At 44.4% G+C, this 23,370-nt stretch overlaps 1 protein-coding gene across 2 annotated transcripts in view; it reads left to right on the top strand.

Annotated features, from left to right (window-relative positions):
* VPS13A (vacuolar protein sorting 13 homolog A) overlaps positions 1-23,370 on the top strand; it is a 320,730-nt gene that overhangs the window by 257,949 nt on the left and 39,411 nt on the right. For both annotated transcript variants that reach the window (XM_069763032.1, XM_069763023.1), the window contains exons 66-68: positions 5,656-5,701; positions 5,791-5,914; positions 6,821-6,935. In XM_069763032.1, coding sequence (XP_069619133.1) covers positions 5,656-5,701; positions 5,791-5,914; positions 6,821-6,935 — 285 coding nt within the window. The remainder of the gene's footprint in view (positions 1-5,655; positions 5,702-5,790; positions 5,915-6,820; positions 6,936-23,370) is intronic.

Genomic DNA, 23,370 nt, shown 5'->3' with positions numbered 1-23,370 from the left:
GCTACAGCCAGGGCCGAACTAGGACTGAAATTCAGTCCTGGCATTTGAAATCACACAGGCCCATGATGTCGCCACCCCAGAGCACCAGAAGGAGATGTATTACTAATATTAATCTGCCTGGATGAAATCAAGATTTACTACGAGAGCAATATTTCTAATAATACCAATAATATTGCTATGTAACATTAAATATCAAAATAATAATATTGCAATATTACAGACAAATATCAACAAACACTAGCCAAATATTATCAGCATATACAATATTGATAATACTACCATTACTGATCGTTAAAGGGGTTGAGATAAAGTACTCGGCTTTGCTAATTTCACTTGTATTGAGCGAGGCCAAGCACGTCTAGTTAGCATGTGACTGCATGTATGCAAATCACATACTTGCGGTAACATGATCAGGTGCGTAACTATGTTAGGCCGGGTTCACATTGCGTTAACAGCAGCCCGTTCAACACATGTGTTAACAGGCTTTTAACGCAAGTGCCGATATGTCAGTGCGCTAGAGGCAGATAGAGCTAGCAGATGCTCTATCTGCGCTAGTAGTGACGGACCCGGAAACGCTGCAGCCCGCGTCCCAGGGTCCGTCACTCAATGACGGCACATCGCTAGCGCACGCCCATTGTGGGCGTGCGCTAGCGATGCGTCCGCCATAGGACTTAATGGCGTCGTTAACGGACTGCGTTACATCGCGTTATTCCGCAGTGTAACTTAGTCCGTCTAACAGACGCCAAAGATGCAATGTGAACCCAGCCTTAGGTGCGAGGGTTGTAATCGCATCCAGGCCATTAAACCTAAAATGTCCCTTTGGCCTATATAAAAAGATCAATGCTATTAAAGGCTTGCAGTAATTGAAGGCCCCATTAGAGGTTTTGCTTTGAGGCAAGTGAGGTCTGCAGTTCTTTGGATGTTGTTGTAGGGTCTTTTGTGACTTATTTGATGAGCCGTCGTTGCACTCTTGGGGTAATTTTGGTCAGCCAGCCACACCTGGAAAGGTTCACCACATTTTCACCATTTGTGGATAATGGCTCTCGCTGTGGTTCACTGGAATCCCAAAGCTTGAGGAATGGCTTTATAATCTTTTCCAGACTGATAGATCTCCATTACTTTGTTTCTTATTTGTTTCTAAATTTCTTTGGATGGCAGAAGGATGTCTATCTTTTGAGGAACTTTTGGTGTACTTCACTTTGTCAGGCAGGTCCTATTTAAGTGATTTCTTGACTGAGAACGAGTGTGGCGGTAATCAGGCATGGCTGTGGCTAGGGAATTTGAACGACATGATAAACTACAGTTAATTTATGTTTCAGCGAGGTGGGGTTGAAGGGGCAATCACTTTTTCACACAAGACCCTGTAGGTTTGGATTTCTTTCTCCCTAATAATAAAGACCTTCATTTAAAAGTATGATGCCCCAGAGCACCCCACATAGTAAGATTGTCACCACAGCCTCCCATACAGTATGTCACTCATCACAGCCCTCAATATTGGGGGAAATAATTATTTGATCCCTTGCTGATTTTGTAAGTTTGTCTACTGACAAAGACATGAACAGTCAAAAATTTTAAGGATAGGTTAATTTTTAACATTGAGGGAATATCAAAAATAAAATCACATTGTGTAAATTATATAAATGGTGGACATCATACTGTGTGGGGGTCTGTGGTGCCTCTCATACTGTACAGTAGGGGACATAAGTATTTGATCCCATGCTAATTTTGTAAGTTTGCCCACTGACAAAGACATTAACAGTCTATTATTTTAAGGGTAGGTTAATTTTATCATGGAGAGATAGAATATCAAAAATAAAATCCAGAAAATCACATTGTATAAATTATATAAATTTATTTGCATTTTGCAGTGAGAAATAAGTATTTGATCCCCTACCAACCATTAAGAGTTCTGGCTCCTACAGACCAGTTAGACGCTCCTAATCAACTCGTTACCTGCATTAAAGACATCTGTCTTACATAGTCACTTTTATAAAAGACTCCTGTCCACAGACTCAATTAATCATTCAGACTCTAACTTAACAACTTGTTAATGATCTCAAGGCAGCTGGGACCACAGTCACCAAGAAAACCATTGGTAACCCATTACGCTGTAAAGGTTTAAAATCCTGCAGTTCTGGCAAGGTCCCCCTGCTCATGTGCAGGCCCCTCTGAAGTTTGATAATGAACACCTGGATGATTCTGTGAGTGATTGGGAGAAGGTGCTGTAGTCAGATGAGACAAAAATTGAGCTCTTTGGCATGAACTCAACTCGCCGTGTTTGAAGGAAGAGAAATGCTGCCTCTGACCGAAAAAACACTATCCCCACTGTCAAACATGGAGGTGGAAACATGATTTGGGGGTGTTTCTCTGCAAAGGGCACAGTACTACTTCACCGCATCAATGGGAGAATGCAAGACAATGACCCAAAACATACAGCCAAGGCAACAAAGTTGTGGCTCAGAAAGAAGAAAATTAAGGTCACGGAGTGGCCTAGCCAGTCTCCAGACCTTAATCCCATAGAAAACTTATGGCGTGAGTTGAAGCTCTGAGTTGCCAAGCAACAGCCTCAAAATCTTAATGATTTAGAGATGATGTGCAAAGAGTAGTGGACCAAAATTCCTCCTGACATGTGCACACACCTCATCATCAACTACAAAAAGCGTCTGACTGCTGTGCTTGCCAACAAGGGTTTTGCCACCAAGTAGTAAGTCTTGTTTGCCAGAGATATCAAATACTTATTTCTCACTGCAAAAATGCAAATAAATTTATATAATTTATACAATGTGATTTTCTGGATTTTTTATTTTTGATATTCTATCTCTCAATGATAAAATTAACCTACCCTTAAAATTATAGACTGTTAATGTCTTTGTCAGTGGGCAAACTTACAAAATCAGCATGGGATCAAATACTTATTTCCCCCACATGCTCCTATATAATGTGTGATGTCCACCAAAGCCCACTGTACAGTATGAGGATCCCACAACCCTCATACAGTATGATGGTCACCACAGCCTCCAACGTAGAATAATGTACCCCATAGACCTCCAGACAGTTTAATGTCTACCAAAGCAACCCTACACAGTATGATGTCTACCACAACCACCTTATGCAGTAAGTTGGTCCCCACACAGAATGAAAAATCCCCATACACTATGAAGATCCTCCATAGCCTAAATATAATATGATAGTCCCTCAACAGCCCCTGTATAGTATGATAGTACACCTCACAGCTCCTTATATATTATGATGGTACACCTCACAACCCCTATATAGTATTATAGTACCCCAACAACCCCGCATGTAGTATGATGTTTCACTTCATAGCCCCCTATATAGTACGATGGTCCACATCACAGCCTCCCATATAGAATGATGGTCCCTCCAACATCACCCCATATAGTATGATGATACATATGGTACAGCTCCTTATCTATATATATAATTGCCTAAGGGTTTTTCTGTCTGTCTGTCCTGGAAATCCCGGCTCTCTGATTGGTCGAGGCCGCCAGGCCTCGACCAATCAGAGACCGGCACAGCATCGACGTAGAAATCCCGCGTCTCTGATTGGTCGAGGCCGCCAGGCCTCGACCAATCAGCGACGGGCACAGCGACGATGATGTCATAAAGGACGTAGACATCCCGCGTCTCTGATTGGTCGAGGCCAATCAGCAACGGGCACAGCGACGATGATGTCATAAAGGACGTACACATCCTGCGTCTCTGATTGGTCGAGGCCGCCAGCAACGGGCACAGCGACGATGATGTCATAATGGTTGCCATGGCGACGATGATGTCATAAAGGTTGCCTCGACCAATCAGCAACGGGCACAGTCTGCCACGAATTCTGGAATCATCATTGTCCATATATTACAGGGACATGCATATTCTAGAATACCCGATGCGATGATGTCATAAAGGACGTAGAAATCCAGCGTCTGATTGGTCGAGGCCGCCAGGCCTCGACCAATCAGCAACGGGCACAGCGACGATGATGTTATAAAGGACGTAGACATCTCACGTTTCTGATTCAGCGACGGGCACAGTATAGACGTAGATGTCATAATGGTTGCCATGGCGACGATGATGTCATAAAGGTTGCCTCGACCAATCAGCGACGGGCACAGTCTGCCGCGAATTCTGGAATCATCATTGTCCATATACTACTGGGACATGCATATTCTAGAATACCCGATGCATTAGAATCGGGCCACAATCTAGTATATTATAATGGTACACCTCACAGCTCCTATGTAGTTTGATGGTACCCACAACAGCCCCCCATATATTATGATGGTTCACCTCATAGCCCCCTATATAGTATGATGTTCCACCTCACAGTCCCTCATATAGTATGATGGTCCTCCCAACAGCCCTCTATGTAGTATGATGGTCCCCCCAACAGTACACTATATAGTATGGTGGTCCACCCCACAGCCCCTTATCTATATATATAATTGTCTAAGGGTTTTTCCGTCTGTCTGTCTGTCTGTCCTGGAAATCCCGCGTCTCTGATTGGTCGAGGCCGCCAGGCCTCGACCAATCAGCAACGGTTACAGCGACGATGATGTCATAAAGGACGTAGAAATCCCACATTTCTGATTCAGCGACGGGCACAGTATCGACGTAGATGTCATAATGGTTGCCTCGACCAATCAGCGACGGGCACAGTCTGCCGCGAATTCGCCTCGACCAATCAGCGACGGGCACAGTATCGACGTAGATATTATAATGGTTGCCATGGTGACGATGATGTCATAAAGGTTGCCTCGACCAATCAGCGACGGGCACAGTCTGCCGCGAATTCTGGAATCATCATTGTCCATATACTACGGGGACATGCATATTCTAGAATACCCGATGCATTAGAATCGGGCCACAATCTAGTATACTAATAATGGCCCAACTCACACTGCCCTATGTAGTGTCATGATTCCCCACAACCCCCAGAAATAAAAAATAATTCCTATACTCGCCTAATCCAGACATCTCATCCTCCACAGCATCTGACTCCTATTCATTCTCCCAGTGGATGCTTGTGGCGTGATGCAGTGACATCATAGCACTGGCGACGTCCCCTGTTGGTGCTGGCCTCTGGTAGGTTCCCAGACAGAGGGGACACCCACGGCCTTCTGGGGTAAATGATGGAATGACAACATTGTGCATCCGTCACAACTATTAATAGTATGGGAGTCTTGAAGATGCAGAATCTGATAATGTAGCAGATAATGCGGCCCACAACCAGTCAGGCACTTCTGGCATTCGGAAGATGGCTAGTCCGGCCCTGGCTGCAGCCAGTCACAGGCCGCAGCAGTTCTGTTTCTGTTAACGCAGTTTTGCCTTCTCTTCCTGTGTCAGAGCCACCACTGCTGGATCCAGGTGGGTGCCAGTAGGTGAGCATCAATTAGTTTATTTTGCACTTGCAGGTCCCTACAAACTTATTTCTTTGCCCAGACGACCCCTCTAAGTGTTAATGTTTGTATACAGTATCTACCCTTCACACCCGGCAGCAAGTGTTGCTTTGGTATGAGAAGCCTATGAATGTCACCTGTCCTTTCTCTGGCGTCACTTTTTAGAAGAGTCTCGGGTGTCACTTATGACCGGTATGTGTCAGCATTTTATGAGCGTGAGTCACTCTTTATTCTTTATCCTCAGGGCTTTGTCAGTGGAATTACAGGGATTGTTACAAAACCAATTAAAGGTACACTGGCTCAAGTCTGTTTCGATAACAATGTCATGCATTTCTGTTTGCCAAGGTTTCTCTAACATTTCACACAACTTGTTTGTTAGGTGCTCAGAAAGAAGGAGCAGCTGGATTTTTTAAAGGAATTGGGAAAGGATTAGTGGGTGCTGTAACCAGGCCAACAGGAGGCATCATAGACATGGCCAGCAGCACGTTCCAGGGCATCAAGAGGTAATCCATTATGTACAGTCTTCATTTCTGAGCTGCTAATCACATTTTCAAGAAGTGATGTTGTCATCACTGTATTTTTCTATAGTATATATATAAATCTGTTACCAATATATTTCCATGTTATTTAAAGGGGACAAGTATATTGTTTGGCTATTGTAATGTCTGTATGGATTTAATTCCAGGCTTTTTAATAATTTCTACAGATAATATTGTTCGAGCAGACTGATAAAGGCTTATACATGTCACCCTACCTGGTTTTCTCCGTTTTCCTCCTGTACCAACTCTGCTCAGATGAACATTCCTTCTTTCAAGGTGCCCTCGGCAGTGGCATGGGTGGGTACAGAATTGGTAAATCTAATTCACGCCTTTCCTGACTTTCCTGTGCTGTGGGATAGGAAAGGCAAGGGATTCTGTCGTTTATACTCACCACTGCACTCCCTATGTAACTGCAGAGGGCATTTTGGAAGTAGGAGAGCCAGAACGGAGATCTGAGCAATGGAGGCAAACGGAAGGCATCAATTAGGGTGATTAAACATGAGAAGGGTATAGTCACTTCTCCGTTCCAATTTGGAGGGTTGTTTTAGGGTCTGGTGCATTGATTTAGCACAGTGCTTCTCAAACTCAGAAATTGGCCCTCACCAGTGTGGGACTCACTATTGTTTGGTGAGGCCATTTTCACAGAAGTGATCATATTCTGTACAGTTGTGTTCTCTTGCTGTAGCAATCATTGGTGTAATAATATTATTGACTCTTTTAAACACATCATAAGACCTTGTAGGCCCAAGACTACCGTATCGTGTTTATTATATAGAGACACATTTATTGTCAGCAGTCAGTGCATAGAGAAAGGGTAGATACTAATTGTGAACGAGAAGTGCTTATGCTGTGAATGCATCTTCTTTCCAGAGCTACTGACACTTCTGATGAGGTGGAGAGCCTGCGCCCTCCGCGATTTCTTCATGAAGACGGTGTCATACGACCATACAGGCTGAGGGAAGGCGCTGGAAGCCAAATGCTACAGGTGATGGCAACTGAGTTGTAGAGAGATTCCATAATTCTTCAGAGAAGAAGCAGAGATACATTATATGCACTGGGTTACTCTGGTTTCTGTATAGTAAGTTACATATAAACTTTAGGGCTCTTCCCGCAAAGGCCTCTCCAACACTTTCATGCAGTACTTGCTATGAAAGCGCTCAGGGAATGTATGAAAGTCCCAAGCCTTTATCAGGCCAACACTTGGGAGGCACTAGGCTAGGATAAACTAAGGATCTGTTCTGCCTCTATGCTGTTTATGTCCTGACAGTATTTGTATTCACTTCTCTAACACATTTGTAAGCTTTCTACTCTCAAAGAATTTGTAGGATTTTGGTTAGAAATAGTGTATTTTATGTGGACGAAGCAAAACCGAAAACTTTTATAAAACATTTATAGGAAAAAGTAGCCAAAGCAACCTGTTTTTGTATCAGTAAAACTCTGCAAACTTTAACAATTACATTCATCTATCGTACGATACATGGTTTATTGAAGATCAATGGCAACAGCAAATGGAACCAGAAAAATAGGGAAAAAAAGCTTTTTATTTGAAAAGCTTTTATTTTATTACTGGCCTCATCATTATTATTGTGCAATGGCAAATTAAAGACAAGGTTATCTGTGCAAAACTCACTTTTTAATTTTTGCACAATATGTACTGCTGTTTAATAATGTTCAGTAGTAATCGCAATACCAACCTATTACTGCGCCCCTTTGGTATTTTCTCAGGGTTGCAGATAATTCTGTCTCTGGGTTGGTTTAAGCTTCAATAGAATTGAATACCTATTGCCTAAAATGAAAGATTTCAGTTACCTGTAGTCTTCGTTTTTTCCCACATCAATTAATCTCAGATACTTACATTAGATAATCTTCTGAAAAATTGATTTGCAATGTTTGATTGCTTATCACCCGTTACTGATTTGTAATCTTAAGTGTTTTGTACGAACCGCTCATTATGACGGTTTTCACCTTGTAACACATTGTTTTTTCTTCAGGGGTATCTTCTTAAGTGTATTCATCCTGGTTGTTACCTCCAGCTTCATGAAACGTTTTATGATCTTTACATCCAATGTCCTATGTCATTTAATTTTTTACTATGTCGCAACAACAGTTGGAACGTCTTTTTTAATCATAAACGTAGCTTAAAAAAAGGTTTACCACTGGTCTGACCACCACCATATCAAGAATGAAGGGGATGCCTGCTGTTGTTCATGGAACTGCTGGCCCCCATTCACTTATAAGGAGTCACACTGTAGTTTGGTGCACAGTAGGTTGCCAGGGGCTAGTTCCCAGTAAAGATCGCTACACCCATGCTGTGTCTCCTTCCATCTCAGGATTGCTAGGAGGCCTTGAGATAAGACCCACACACATAATACCATAGCAATATAACATCACCTTTTGAAATCAGTTTGAAGATTGCCACATCATTTTTTAGTTCAACGTGTGACTATTAGTGATGAGTGAATATACTCGTTAATAGAGATTTCTCGAGCATGCTCGGGGGTCCGAGTATTTTTTAGTGCTCGGAGATTGTTTTTCTTGCCGCAGCTGAATGATTTACATCTGTTAGCCAGCATAAGTATATGTGGAGTTTCCCTAGCAACCAGGCAACCCCCACATGTACTTATGCTGGCTAACAGATGTAAATCATTCAGCTGTGGCAATGAAAACTAAATCTCTGAGCACTAAAAAATACCACAGAACTGGAGCCCAGAACTCAATAAAAACAAAATTATTCAGTACAAAATTTTTTATCTATTTTAATTGGCTGCCGATTCTGCAAAAAAAAAAAAAATGTGTATTTTATAGTTCGTACTGTGCACATTGTCCCTTCCATTATGGTTGTTGCTGTCCCTGCATTACTTCTCATTGCAGTCCTTGTGCAGCATGCAGATCATATGGTCACATTCATAACCTTTCCAGCCTCATCTTTTTTTTTTGTGCAAAGATGGATACAATTGTGACCAAAGGGGTAAATCGCTTCAGCTTCTGAACAGATAAAATGCATATTTGGGATTGTCTATACATTGGTATTCATCAAAGTGATGCAGCATTTTTATGTAGAAGGGACATACACATATGACGAGGAGTTCGTATAAGGGCTGTCCATGTTAATCGAATGACACACTGACCAGTGCTATCCAATGGGACTGTTCAGAAGAGGGTTTTTCTCACACAGACCGTCCGTGTGAAAATAATCACAATATGCACCAGTCTCTTCCGTATTTCAGATGAGACTCACCTATTCAAGTCAATGGGTGTGTGAACCAAAATCTGATCCCTTATAGATCATCCTCATAGTATCGGATTTTTACTGATACATTACAATTTTTGCCATGCTGCTGACATATAAAAATGGACAACACACAGATGTAATAAACGGACTTACAAATGGACTACAGATGACAATTCAGATGATTTTTTTTTTTCCTTCCTGAAAATAGGACTATTTTTCATGTGCTGGTCTGAACCCGGTCTAGGTCACCCGCTATTCAGTGTGGTCAACATATAGATAATCCTTTTTTGTGATTAGTACAACATATCATCATCTTAATATTGGATGTGTAAACCTATTGAAACACAAAGCACAAACCTACAGGTATATAGAATTATCGTACATTTTATGTCTATTTTACAGAATGTCATACATTTGTCCTGTAACTTGCATGGTCATTGCATTTATTTTCTCCTTATTTTCTACATTTCACTGTGTATTCCTTAGTTACATTTCATATATAATTTTGTGTTCTTTATTGCTTGTTTTTGGCTTTGCTTTGTAAAGGCTTGTATTGTAAAATAAATACTATATTTTAAACTATGTGAATTTGTTATTGTCTTCTGGCATAGACGCTTTGTACAACCCTTTTTTCATTCCATAAAAGGAAAGAAATAGCACTAAGCTCCGCCAGACATCTTTTTCTTGTTACTTGCTTTCTTCCATCATTTATATTCAAATCCTCGTCGTCCGGAATTAGATTTCTGTCCAGATTTTGTTATAGTGTTGCGTTTATTTTCCCTTAAATTAAGTCAATCCCAGAGAAAATTAGCTTTAGTAAAATAACGTGTGTTTACTCAATTTTAAAGACCTTTTCTTGGTTATCCGTGGCTATCTACTGCTTACATTAATTACTAAACAGAGATCTCCGGGCAAGCAGAACATACCGTACCTTTGTACATCCCTACACAGCCTTCCTGAGCCCCCACAGAGTACCAAATGCATAGCTTGTCAGTGGAGCTTCACGTGGGTCCGCAAATAGGTGAAATAAACATTATATAAGAATCAAAATCGGAAATTGAATTATCACTTTGCCAGTAAATACTGCAAAAGCGTATCTCACTGAAATATAATTAACCCCTTAGTGACAGAGACAATTTTGCATGTAATGACCAAGCCAATTTTTTACAATTCTGAGCACTGTCATTTTATGAGGTTATAGCTCTAGAACGCTTCAACGGATCTCACTGATTCTGATTGTTTTTTCATGACATATTGTACATCATGTTAGTGGTAAAATTTATTCGATGTAACTTGCGTTTATTTAAGAAAAAGATGGAAATTTGGCAAAAAATGTTGAAAATTTTGCAATTTTCAAACTTTTAATTTTTGTTCCCTTAAATCAGACAGTCATATCACACAAAATAGCTAATAAATGACATTTCCCACATGTCTACTTTACATCAGCACAATTTTAGAAACACAATTTTTTTTTTTGTTAGGACGTTATAAGGGTTAAAAGTTGACCAGCGATTTCTCATTTTTCCAACAAAATTTACAAAAATTTTTTAGGGACCACCTCCTATTTGAAGTGAGTTTAAGGGGATCAATATAACAGAAAATACCTAAAAAGTGACACCATTCTAAAAACTGCGCCCCTCAAGGTGTGCAAAACCATAGACCTAAAGCAACATGGAAGGAAAAAATTAACATTTAACTTTTTTCACAAAATTTTTTACTTTAGAACATTTTTATTTTCACAAGAGTAAAGAAAATGGACCACAATTTGTTGTGCAATTTCTCCTGAGTACACTGATAAACCCGTATGTGGGGGGAAAGCAACTGTTTGGGCGCATAACATGGCTCAGAAGGGAGGGATCACCATTTCATTTTTTTTAATGCAAAATTGGCTGGAATCAATGGAAGTCACCATGTCACGTTTGGAGAGACCTTGATGTACCTATACAGTAGAAACCCCCAATTCTAACTCCAACCCCAAGCCCAACACCGCAACCCTAAGCCCAACACCGCAACCCTGAGCGCCTACACCACAACCCTAAGCGCCTATACCACAACCCTAAGCGCCTACACCACAACCCTAAGCGCCTACACCACAACCCTAAGCGCCTACACCACAACCCTGAGCGCCTACACCACAACCCTAAGCGCCTACACCGCAACCCTAAGCCCAACACCGCAACCCTGAGCCCAACACCGCAACCCTGAGCCCAACACCGCAACCCTGAGCCCAACACCGCAACCCTGAGCCCAACACCGCAACCCTGAGCCCAACACCGCAACCCTGAGCGCCTACACCACAACCCTAAGCGCCTACACCACAACCCTAAGCGCCTACACCACAACCCTAAGCGCCTACACCACAACCCTAAGCGCCTACACCACAACCCTAAGCGCCTACACCACAACCCTAAGCGCCTACACCACAACCCTAAGCGCCTACACCACAACCCTAAGCGCCTACACCACAACCCTAAGCGCCTACACCACAACCCTAAGCGCCTACACCACAACCCTAAGCGCCTACACCACAACCCTAACCGCCTACACCACAACCCTAACCGCCTACACCACAACCCTAACCGCCTACACCACAACCCTAGCTCTAACCCTAGTGCCAACCCTAATGGAAAAATGGAATGAAATACATTTTTTTATTTTATTATTTTCTTCTAACCAAGGGGGTGATAAAGGGAGTTTGACTTACTATTTTTTATTTTGATCATTGTGATAGGGTATATCACAGTGATCAGAATGAACCAATAAGAAAAATCTATTGCTGCCAGTTGCCCGTTGGCAGATCTCGGCGGGCGCACTGTGCATGCGCCCACCATTTTCTTCCCGGAAGAAGATGCTGAGGGCCGGGGAACAGAGCCGGAGGTATCTGAGGGCTCGGGGGACTCCATTTATCACTCCTCTGATATGCTAGATCATACAAATCAGAATTTTTTTTTCTTTTTTTGCTGTCACCGTTATTCGGTGATTAACGGAGATTGCAACATTGGGGATGGTAAAATCCGACCCAAATCATGTTCTCCGAGGTCTCTGCTACCCTCAGTACCTGAGGCCTCGGAGATTTTCCAATGCTGGGGCGCTATAATCTTATTTCTCAGCGCCGTTAAAAAATGGCACTGAGGAATAAGCAGCCTTAACTGCCGCTGTTAAAAGGAAGGTACCGCATTTGTCTGGGGGCTGACATCTTGCTTTCACAGTAGCAGCACAACACTTTGTGTCATAATATGGCACTCCATGGTCATAGGAGATAACAGATGGACTCCGACCCTATCTATTGTAATAGAACTGTCACTGCTGTGAACTGGGCACACCTTTGTGGGCTGCACAATTCACAGTAGTGGGAGTGTTCTGCTGCCATATTCATGGAGCCCTCAGATCTGCTAACATAAGCAGTACTGCTTCCAGCAGAACAGATCCTGATTGACTGCTGACGGAAGTAAAATGCAGGAGAAAAGTACGGGCAGAATAGTAGAGATATCAAGGAGGAACAGTGTACCATTAGCTTTATAGGAGCAGGAGCTGCCAGCTGCTTGGCAGGAGTTGGGATTCATCCCTTAGTAAGATAAGATAAGGAGCTGATGGTCTGCAGTTAATAGCCACACATTGTGGAGGGGGGTTGGAGATACATGTAATCTGGGTGATAGAGACTGATGGGAGAGAGAGAGTCAGTAACTTCTGGTGATAGCAGATCACAGGACAGTCACCCACAAAATGGTGCTGCCCTGTGATGCTACTCTTCATTCTGCCCCAGTGATACTAGACTATCCAAAAGGGGAGGGAAATGGTGATGTCAGCAGTTACTGCCGCAATTTTGCTGCTAACAGTAAAGCTGGTAAGTCTTACTATAGCTGCTTGAGGTCTAAAATGCTCCCTCTATTGGTAAATATATATATTTGTAAGAAAATATATATTATTTTTCATATACAAATGTCTGCAAACATTGCATTAATACATTTTAATTACTATTTTAAGCTTCATTTCACAAAAAAACAAACTACAAGAAAACTGGTGGCACCTTCCCTTTAAAAGGCATATCAGCGATGGTTAAGGACTTTGTCATGATTCCTGTATGATCTTGATGCATAGTCCAGGTGATTTAGTCCAAGACTTTACTGGAACAAATACTGTAATTCCAAAATAATGGTGAAGAATGTCGAAAGAAATGCCATATTTATAGCTGCATATTACATATTTATTTTTCATGACAAAGACAACATTCCAACCAAGGAAGCAAACACATATATATATATATATGCAGTCTAGTTTTTTTATGTCTTTATGGTCTCTGTTGTGAATTCTGTGGCTGAGTTCACTTCTGTGGTCACAAGTGGTATTGCAGTCTCTGGGCTTCCTCCCTCAGGTGTTTTGGTGAGCTCGTTGGCTGCCTTGCTATTTAGCTCCACCTGAGTCTGTCTTCCTTGCTCCTTGTCAATGTTCCAGTGTTGGATCTGAGCTGCTGCATCTTTCCTTGGGCCTGCTGCTCTGCTAGATAAGTGCTTCTAGTTTGTTTTCTGTTTTTTCTGTCCAGCTTGCTATTAACTTTTGCTGGAAGCTCTGAGAAGCAAAGGGGTGCACCGCCGTGCTGTTAGTTCGGCACGGTGGGTCTTTTTGCCCCTTTGCGTGGTTTTCGTTTTAGGGTTTTTTGTAGACTGCATAGTTCTCTTTGCTATCCTCGCTCTGTCTAGAATATCGGGCCTCACTTTGCTGAATCTATTTCATTCCTACGTTTGTCTTTTCATCTTGCTAACAGTCATTATATGTGGGGGGCTGCCTATTCCTTTGGGGTATTTCTCTGAGGTAAGTCAGGCTTGTATTTCTATCTTCAGGCTAGTCAGCTCCTCAGGCAGTGCCGAGTTGCATAGGTAGTTATAGGCGCAATCCACTGCTGCTTATAGTTGTGTGAGGATAGATCAGGTACTGCAGTCTACAGAGATTCCACGTCTCAGAGCTTGTCCTATTGTTTTTGGTTATTGCCAGATCTCTGTATGTGCGCTGATTACTGCACGCTGTGTTGCCTGATTGCCAGCCATAACAGTACAAGGAGCCACACCAATGATTCCCAATAGAGGGAAAAAAGAAATCCTGACATCATTTTTTTTTCTTAGCTCTGTCTTCAGTCTTTTTTTTCCCCTAGACATTAGAGTGCTTCAGGACACAGCTGTGGACATGGATATTCAGGCTCTGTGCTCCTCAATGGATAATCTCGTTGTAAATGTACAAAAGATTCAAGATACTATTGATCAGAAATCGATGCTAGAACCAAGAATTCCGATTCCTGATTTGTTTTTTGGTGACAGAACTAAGTTCCTGAGCTTCAGAAATAATTGTAAGCTATTTTTGGCCTTGAAACCTCATTCTTCTGGTAATCCTATTCAACAGGTTTTGATTATTATTTCTTTTTTGCGCGGCGACCCACAGGACTGGGCATTTTCTCTTGCACCAGGAGATTCTGCATTGAGTAATGTTGATGCATTTTTCCAGGCGCTGGGATTGCTTTACGATGAGTCTAATTCAGTGGATCAGGCTGAGAAAAATCTGCTGGCTTTATGCCAGGGTCAGGATGATGTAGAAGTATATTGTCAGAAATTTAGGAAGTGGTCAGTACTCACTCTGTGGAATGAATCTGCACTAGCGGCTTTGTTCAGAAAGGGTCTCTCTGAAGCTCTTAAGGATGTCATGGTGGGATTTCCTATGCCTGCTGGTTTGAATGAGTCTATGTCCTTGGCCATTCAGATCGGTCGTCGCTTGCGCGAGCGTAAATCTGTGGACCATTTGGCGGTATTGTCTGAGAGTAAACCTAAGCCTATGCAGTGCGACAGGACTATGACTAAAGTAGAACGGCAAGAACACAGACGTCTGAACAGACTGTGTTTCTATTGTGGTGATTCTACTCATGCTATTTCTAATTGTCCTAAACGCACTAGGCGGTTCGATAGCTCTGCCGTTATTGGTACTGTACAGTCCAAATTCCTTTTGTCCATTACCTTAATGTGCTCTGTGTCATCGTATTCTGTCATGGCGTTTGTGGATTCAGGCGCTGCCCTGAATCTGATGGATTTGGATTATGCTAAACGTTGTGGATTTTTCTTGGAGCCTTTGCGGTGTCCTATTCCGTTGAGAGGAATTGATGCTACACCTTTGGCCAAGAATAAGCCTCAGTACTGGGCCCAGCTGACCATGTGCATGGCTCCTGCACATCAGGAAGTTATTCGCTTTCTGGTACTGCATAATTTGCATGATGTGGTCGTGTTGGGGTTGCCATGGCTACAAACCCATAATCCAGTATTAGATTGGAACTCTATGTCGGTAACCAGCTGGGGTTGTCAGGGAGTACATGGTGATGTTCCATTTTTGTCTATTTCGTCATCCATTCCTTCTGACATCCCAGAGTTCTTGTCGGACTTTCAGGATGTATTTGAAGAGTCCAAGTCTGATGCCCTACCTCCGCATAGGAATTGTGATTGTGCTATCGATTTGATTCCTGGTAGTAAATTCCCTAAGGGTCGTTTATTTAATTTGTCCGTACCTGAACACACCGCTATGCGCAGTTATGTGAAGGAGTCCCTGGAGAAGGGACATATTCGCCCATCGTCGTCACCATTGGGAGCAGGGTTCTTTTTTGTAGCCAAGAAGGATGGTTCGCTAAGACCGTGTATTGATTACCGCCTTCTTAATAAGATCACTGTTAAGTTTCAGTATCCCTTGCCATTGATTTCTGACTTGTTTGCTCGGATTAAGGGGGCTAGTTGGTTTACTAAGATTGATCTTCGTGGTGCGTATAATCTGGTGAGAATCAGGCAGGGAGATGAATGGAAAACGGCATTTAATACGCCCGAGGGTCATTTTGAGTATCTGGTGATGCCGTTCGGACTTGCCAATGCTCCATCTGTTTTTCAGTCTTTTATGCATGACATTTTCCGTGAGTATCTGGATAAATTCTTGATTGTTTACTTGGATGACATTTTGATCTTCTCAGATGATTGGGAGTCTCATGTGAAGCAAGTCAGAATGGTTTTCCAGGTACTGCGTGCTAATTCCTTGTTCGTGAAGGGATCAAAGTGTCTCTTCGGTGTGCAGAAAGTTTCATTTTTGGGGTTCATCTTTTCCCCTTCTACTATCGAGATGGATCCGGTTAAGGTTCAGGCCATCCAGGATTGGACTCAGCCGACATCTCTAAAAAGTCTGCAGAAATTCCTGGGCTTTGCTAATTTTTATCGTCGCTTCATCTGTAATTTTTCTAGCATTGCCAGACCATTGACCGATTTGACCAAGAAGGGTGCTGATTTGGTTAATTGGTCTTCTGCTGCCATGGAAGCTTTTCAGGAGTTGAAGCGTCGTTTTTGCTGTGCCCCTGTGTTGTGTCAACCTGATGTTTCTCTTCCGTTCCAGGTCGAGGTTGATGCTTCTGAGATTGGTGCAGGGGCGGTTTTGTCACAGAGAGGTTCTGGTTGCTCAGTGTTCAAACCATGTGCTTTCTTTTCCAGGAAATTTTCTGCTGCTGAGCGTAATTATGATGTGGGCAACCGAGAGTTGCTGGCCATGAAGTGGGCATTCGAGGAGTGGCGTCATTGGCTTGAGGGTGCTAAGCATCGCGTGGTGGTTTTGACTGATCATAAGAACCTTACTTATCTTGAGTCTGCCAAGCGCTTGAATCCTAGACAGGCCCGTTGGTCGTTATTTTTTGCTCGTTTTGATTTTGTGATTTCATACCTTCCGGGCTCTAAAAATGTGAAGGCGGATGCTCTGTCTAGGAGTTTTGTGCCCGACTCTCCGGGGTTATCTGAGCCGGCGAGTATCCTGAAGGAAGGAGTCATTGTGTCTGCCATCTCCCCTGATTTGCGGAGAGTGTTGCAGAAATTTCAGGCTAATAAACCTGATCGTTGTCCGGCCGAGAAACTGTTCGTCCCTGATAGGTGGACTAGTAAAGTTATCTCTGAACTTCATTGTTCGGTGCTGGCCGGTCATCCAGGAATCTTTGGTACCAGGGAGTTGGTTGCTAGATCCTTCTGGTGGCCGTCTCTGTCACGGGATGTGCGTGCTTTTGTGCAGTCCTGTGGAATTTGTGCTAGGGCTAAGCACTGCTGTTCACGTGCCAGTGGGTTGCTTTTGCCCTTGCCGGTCCCGAAGAGGCCTTGGACACATATTTCGATGGATTTCATTTCTGACCTTCCCGTTTCTCAAAAAATGTCGGTCATTTGGGTGGTCTGTGATCGCTTTTCTAAAATGGTCCATCTGGTGCCCTTGGTTAAATTGCCTTCCTCCTCTGATTTGGTGCCTTTGTTCTTCCAGCATGTGGTTCGTTTACATGGCATTCCTGAGAATATTGTTTCTGACAGAGGTTCCCAGTTTGTCTCGAGGTTCTGGCGAGCCTTTTGTGGTAGGATGGGCATTGACCTATCTTTCTCCTCGGCCTTCCATCCTCAGACTAATGGCCAGACCGAACGAACCAATCAGACCTTGGAAACATATCTGAGATGTTTTGTTTCCGCTGACCAGGATGATTGGGTGTCATTTTTGCCGTTGGCTGAGTTCGCCCTTAATAATCGGGCCAGCTCGGCTACCTTGGTCTCTCCATTTTTCTGCAATTCTGGGTTCCATCCTCGTTTCTCTTCAGGACAGGTTGAGTCTTCGGACTGTCCTGGTGTGGATTCTGTGGTGGACAGGTTGCAGCAGATCTGGACTCAGGTAGTGGACAATTTGACCTTGTCCCAGGAGAAGGCTCAGCTTTTCGCTAATCGCAGACGCCGTGTGGGACCCCGACTTCGTGTTGGGGATCTGGTTTGGTTATCTTCTCGTCATATTCCTATGAAGGTTTCCTCTCCTAAATTTAAACCTCGTTTTATTGGTCCGTATAGGATTTCTGAGATTCTCAATCCGGTGTCTTTTCGTCTGACCCTCCCAGACTCCTTTTCCATACATAATGTATTCCATAGGTCGTTGTTGAGGAGATACGTGGCACCTATGGTTCCATCTGTGGAGCCTCCTGCCCCTGTTTTGGTAGAGGGGGAATTGGAGTATATTGTGGAGAAGATTTTGGATTCTCGTGTCTCTAGACGGAAACTCCAGTATCTGGTCAAATGGAAGGGTTATGCTCAGGAAGATAATTCCTGGGTTTTTGCCTCTGATGTCCATGCCCCAGATCTTGTTCGTGCCTTTCATGTGGCTCATCCTGGTCGGCCTGGGGGTTCTGGTGAGGGTTCGGTGACCCCTCCTCAAGGGGGGGGTACTGTTGTGAATTCTGTGGCTGAGTTCACTTCTGTGGTCACAAGTGGTATTGCAGTCTCTGGGCTTCCTCCCTCAGGTGTTTTGGTGAGCTCGTTGGCTGCCTTGCTATTTAGCTCCACCTGAGTCTGTCTTCCTTGCTCCTTGTCAATGTTCCAGTGTTGGATCTGAGCTGCTGCATCTTTCCTTGGGCCTGCTGCTCTGCTAGATAAGTGCTTCTAGTTTGTTTTCTGTTTTTTCTGTCCAGCTTGCTATTAACTTTTGCTGGAAGCTCTGAGAAGCAAAGGGGTGCACCGCCGTGCTGTTAGTTCGGCACGGTGGGTCTTTTTGCCCCTTTGCGTGGTTTTCGTTTTAGGGTTTTTTGTAGACTGCATAGTTCTCTTTGCTATCCTCGCTCTGTCTAGAATATCGGGCCTCACTTTGCTGAATCTATTTCATTCCTACGTTTGTCTTTTCATCTTGCTAACAGTCATTATATGTGGGGGGCTGCCTATTCCTTTGGGGTATTTCTCTGAGGTAAGTCAGGCTTGTATTTCTATCTTCAGGCTAGTCAGCTCCTCAGGCAGTGCCGAGTTGCATAGGTAGTTATAGGCGCAATCCACTGCTGCTTATAGTTGTGTGAGGATAGATCAGGTACTGCAGTCTACAGAGATTCCACGTCTCAGAGCTTGTCCTATTGTTTTTGGTTATTGCCAGATCTCTGTATGTGCGCTGATTACTGCACGCTGTGTTGCCTGATTGCCAGCCATAACAGGTCTCCTGCCTTAGCCTTTCATTTAATTCCAATGTTGCTGGATAATTCGCGGTCACACTGGTGCACCCTGAGCCTGCAAGAGAGCTTGAATTTCGTTGGAACTTGATTGGGGCTGCTTATTCACTGTCCGGACTATCCTGCGTTGCAACCTTTCATCAATTTTTCGCTGCCGTCCACGTCCAGTGCCATGGGCTGTAAACTTCTTGATTATGTTGCTCACCGTGGACAAAGGAACATCAAGATCTCTGGACATGGACTTGTAACCCTGAGATTGTTGATATTGTTCAACAATTTTCGTTCTCAAGTTCTCTTCTCCGCTTTCTGTTCTCCATGCTTAGTGTGACACACAATGCAAAGATTGAGTCAACTTCTCCCCTTTATATCTGGATTCAGGTGTGATTTTCATATTGAAAATCGGTACATGAAAAATCAGCTCACCCTTGGTGGAAACTCCCTGTGAGTTTTAGTATAAGGAAGTACGGGATCACGTCTCTGACAGACGTCAGGTTAAACTTGCAGGAAGGAAGAGATCTAGCTTCAATCCATAAAATCCAGAGTCTTTAGTAATTAAAACAAACATATATAAGGCATCACTTCAATACACCTAGGCATATGTGTAAGTTGGGGATAAGGTGTGTAAGGAGTTAAAACCGGACGTGTTTCAAACGAACTCAATACAAGTGTATTGAACCAAGGCTGTGACACAGACGGCCAATTGGCATGTCCGACTACAGGGCACAGCCTCGCTCCATACAAATGTATGGAGAGCTAGGCCGTGCCCACTGGCCCGGGGGTATGTATAACTCATACATATGACATTCTCGAGAAACACAGGGTGACTGCAGACTTATCAGTTTTGACCAGACAGCCCCTTTAATTTTCTGTTAGTGGAACTGACATATTTAAGATTACAAGCACAGCATTCAATAATATAGATTATGTAATCTGAATTACAGTTGGGAAAATTTTTTATTTTATAAAGTTTTTAAACCAACTGAACTAGAGAATGTTTGAGTCTTGACTGAGTGTGAACATGTTTTACATGGAGACTCTCCACATTTAAAATATCCATTAATGGAAAGCCAATGATGGCTATCAAACTTTATGTTTGAGCAATGTAGACTAGGAGATAAAAAATTTCCTATGGTCGGTGCTCGTCTGGATAAAATTCTACTGCTGTTTTTTCATATGGAATCCTTTGTATTGTCATTTCTAAGAATATGCAAGTTGCGGTTAACAATGTCGGAAACTGCCTTAAATTGAGTTTTGTATGTGAGAACCAAAGTAGGTTTTTGTGACCGTTTCAGTGGATTTCATGAGTTTGTAGTTCATCAACTCTTGTCTTATTTTTGATTGTACGATATTTATAGCACGATATAGGATAATTTCTTTGTGCTAATCATTGGATAGCACATGACTCACTGTGGAAAGACAATGCATCACTGCAGTTTCTTTTTTTTCTAGTGAGCTCACCAACAGGAATAGGTCTAGTTGTGTGTGGAGGATGGAGACTATGAGCATGTAATATGGTGTTTCCTGTAGGTAGGTGCTACTAATGATCGGAAAACCATGTTTACCTGTCAACATAAATCCAAAAACATGATGGGCTCATGGTGGAAAAAGTTAGTACATCAGAGGTTAAATTCATTATTAAGATAATCAAGAAAAAATGGTATATTGGTAACTTTATCTTTGCAGACTAGAAGTATGTTGTCTATATATCTAGAATACCATTTTATTGATTTATAAAAAGGATAGTTTGTGTTGTAAATGTGACTTTCTTCCCGCCTTGCCATGACTAAATTTGCTACCGATGGAGAGAAGTTGGCACCCATGGAAATACCCCTGTTTTGAAGGAAAAAATTAAACATAAAATAGTTGTGAGAATGTTGATATTTCTTTATCGCCTCTCATTGGGGGACACAGGAACCATGGGGTGTATGCTGCTGCCACTAGGAGGCTGACACTATGCAAATAAAAAAGTTAGCTCCTCCTCTGCAGTGTACACCCCACCGACTGGCATTATACTCTTCAGTTTAGCTTAGTGTCAGTAGGAGGTGGACACGGGTCTTTCATTAGACCCTTATCTACCTCAATGTGCGTCGTTTCTTTTCAGGTTTTTCCGGAGGGATACAGGGTGAGCAGTCACACCTGTAGTCCCACAAGCGGACTATGAGTACGGCGTGTACTGCCACCCCGTATCCTCATAGATCCCTCTCCAGGACCAAGATCCTAGCACACAAGCGTGCTCAGAAGTCCGGTCCTGGCTCCGTCCCCCACCCACTCGCCCACCAGAGCCTGTCGGTTGCGGAGACGAGGACGTCCATCAGCTCCCTGTACGTCTCATACCCTTCCTGTCAGGTTAGTTTCGGCGTGGGATGTTTTAGGTGAGTATTTTCCCCAGTCCCATCCCACATCTTTTATAGGGGGGGGGTCTTGTTAGGGGCTCCCAGCCTCCTTTTCATACCTGTCAACACCATGATGCGTCCATACAGTGACGCGGCCGGGATTTTTGTGTCGCGCTGCGACATCCGTAGGTGCGCTTTCTTCCCCCACAGCACCTCTTCCCCCAATTCAGATACGGGGGCCCTCTGCCTTCTTTCCGGCGCTGGGCCCTTACAGGCTGCTGCGCCGTTCTTCTGTATGCCTGCACGTTGGGCTGCCATACGTTCCCCCCTGCGGCGCACCACTCGGTGCTGCGGCTCTTCATGGGGCACCATCCACAGCGCGGCAGCCCTGCAGGCTGTCGCGCTGCTTCTCCCTGCGGCGCTCTGCCCGGCGCCGCAGGAGGTCTTTCTCTGGGCGCCCCTCAGCGGCGCAGCCTGGTGGGCGACCGCGCCGCTAGCTGTCTCTTAGGGCGCTCTATTCCGGCGCCTTGGCTCCTTTCCTCGGCCGCCGGCCCCTAATTTAGGCCCCGGCTTCTGTCGGGGCCTACTTCCGGTTTTCGGGCCCCTCACTTCCGGCTCTGCGGGCGGGCTTTTTCCCGCCCGACTTACTGTGCCCTTCCTACCGGCGCCCCTGCGTCTGGCTCCGCCCCCTTCCTCCTGGGACACTCGTCTGGTGTGAGCACCGCTTTGTACCGGCAGCAGCACCAGCCCTCGCAAGCGCACCCGCACCTTCGTACGCATCCTCTGTGGGCAGCTCTATCTGCGCTGAATTCAGCTCCTCAGGGCACTTCATCGACAAGTGGGACATCTCCCAGGACCGGGTCCGTGAGTAGCTGCACTGCAGACTGACACCCCCCTCTGCCCACTGTCCCCTAACCCACTGGCATCTTCAGGGTCCCTCAAAATGTCTACCTCTAAAGGGGGCCGCTCTCGCCCCCCTACTTCTTCTTCATCTACTGCCTTAGTCACGTACTTTGCATGTTCGTCCTGTAACAGCAAACTTCCCTCAGGTCAGTCCTCCCCGCTGTGTCAGTCCTGCAGCAACCCAATTGTTCCCACCGCCCAGGATCCCCCGGCTGTTCCGCCCGAGAGTGATCCCCCCATCCCAGGCTGGGCCGCCTCTCTGTCACAATCGGTGGCCGATTTAACACGGGTATCTCAAACCCTCGTGTCCGCGCTGGATCGGTTACCCCTGCAGACCCCTGCAGTGGCCAGCGGGTCGCAGGAACCGCCGCCCGAGCCCTCCTTGATAAGCCACAAAAGGTCCAGACAGGAACGTCGGTCTGAGTCCTCTTCGCGCTCCATCTCGCCGCTCGGCCCTCCCCTGCGGTTGGTGTCCCACCGATCCTCCTCCCCTGAGTCAGGCGAGGCATTATCTGATGCGCCCTCGGAGGATATTTCGGAGCTGGATCCTAACCAAATCGCCACCATGAGTGAGACAGTCCAGAACCTCATTGGGGCAATAAACCAAACCTGTGGCATCAAGGATCCCTCTACGGAACTCGCAGATCAGGCGGTTTCGTTTAGACGGGCCAAACCACCTTCTAAATTTTTCGCTCCTCATCCGGAATTCGAGGAAATCTTGTCCAGAGAGAGAGAGAATCCAACCAGACGTTTTCAGAGGGGAAAACGCCTGGGGGTGTTATATCCGTTTTCACCAGAACTTACCGCTAATTGGACGGTCTCTCCCTCGGTGGATCCCCCTGTTTCCAGGCTGTCCACCAACACGGTGCTTCCACTGTCCGGCGGAGCGTCTCTGAAGGATTCTAACGACAGAGTTATAGAATCCTTCGCGAAATCTGCCTTTGAAGCG

Source organism: Ranitomeya imitator, chromosome 1, assembly GCF_032444005.1.
Source record: "Ranitomeya imitator isolate aRanImi1 chromosome 1, aRanImi1.pri, whole genome shotgun sequence".
Lineage (NCBI taxonomy): Eukaryota > Metazoa > Chordata > Amphibia > Anura > Dendrobatidae > Ranitomeya > Ranitomeya imitator.
Note: the sequence above shows the minus strand (reverse complement) of the source record. Positions and strands in the feature narration are given on the sequence as shown.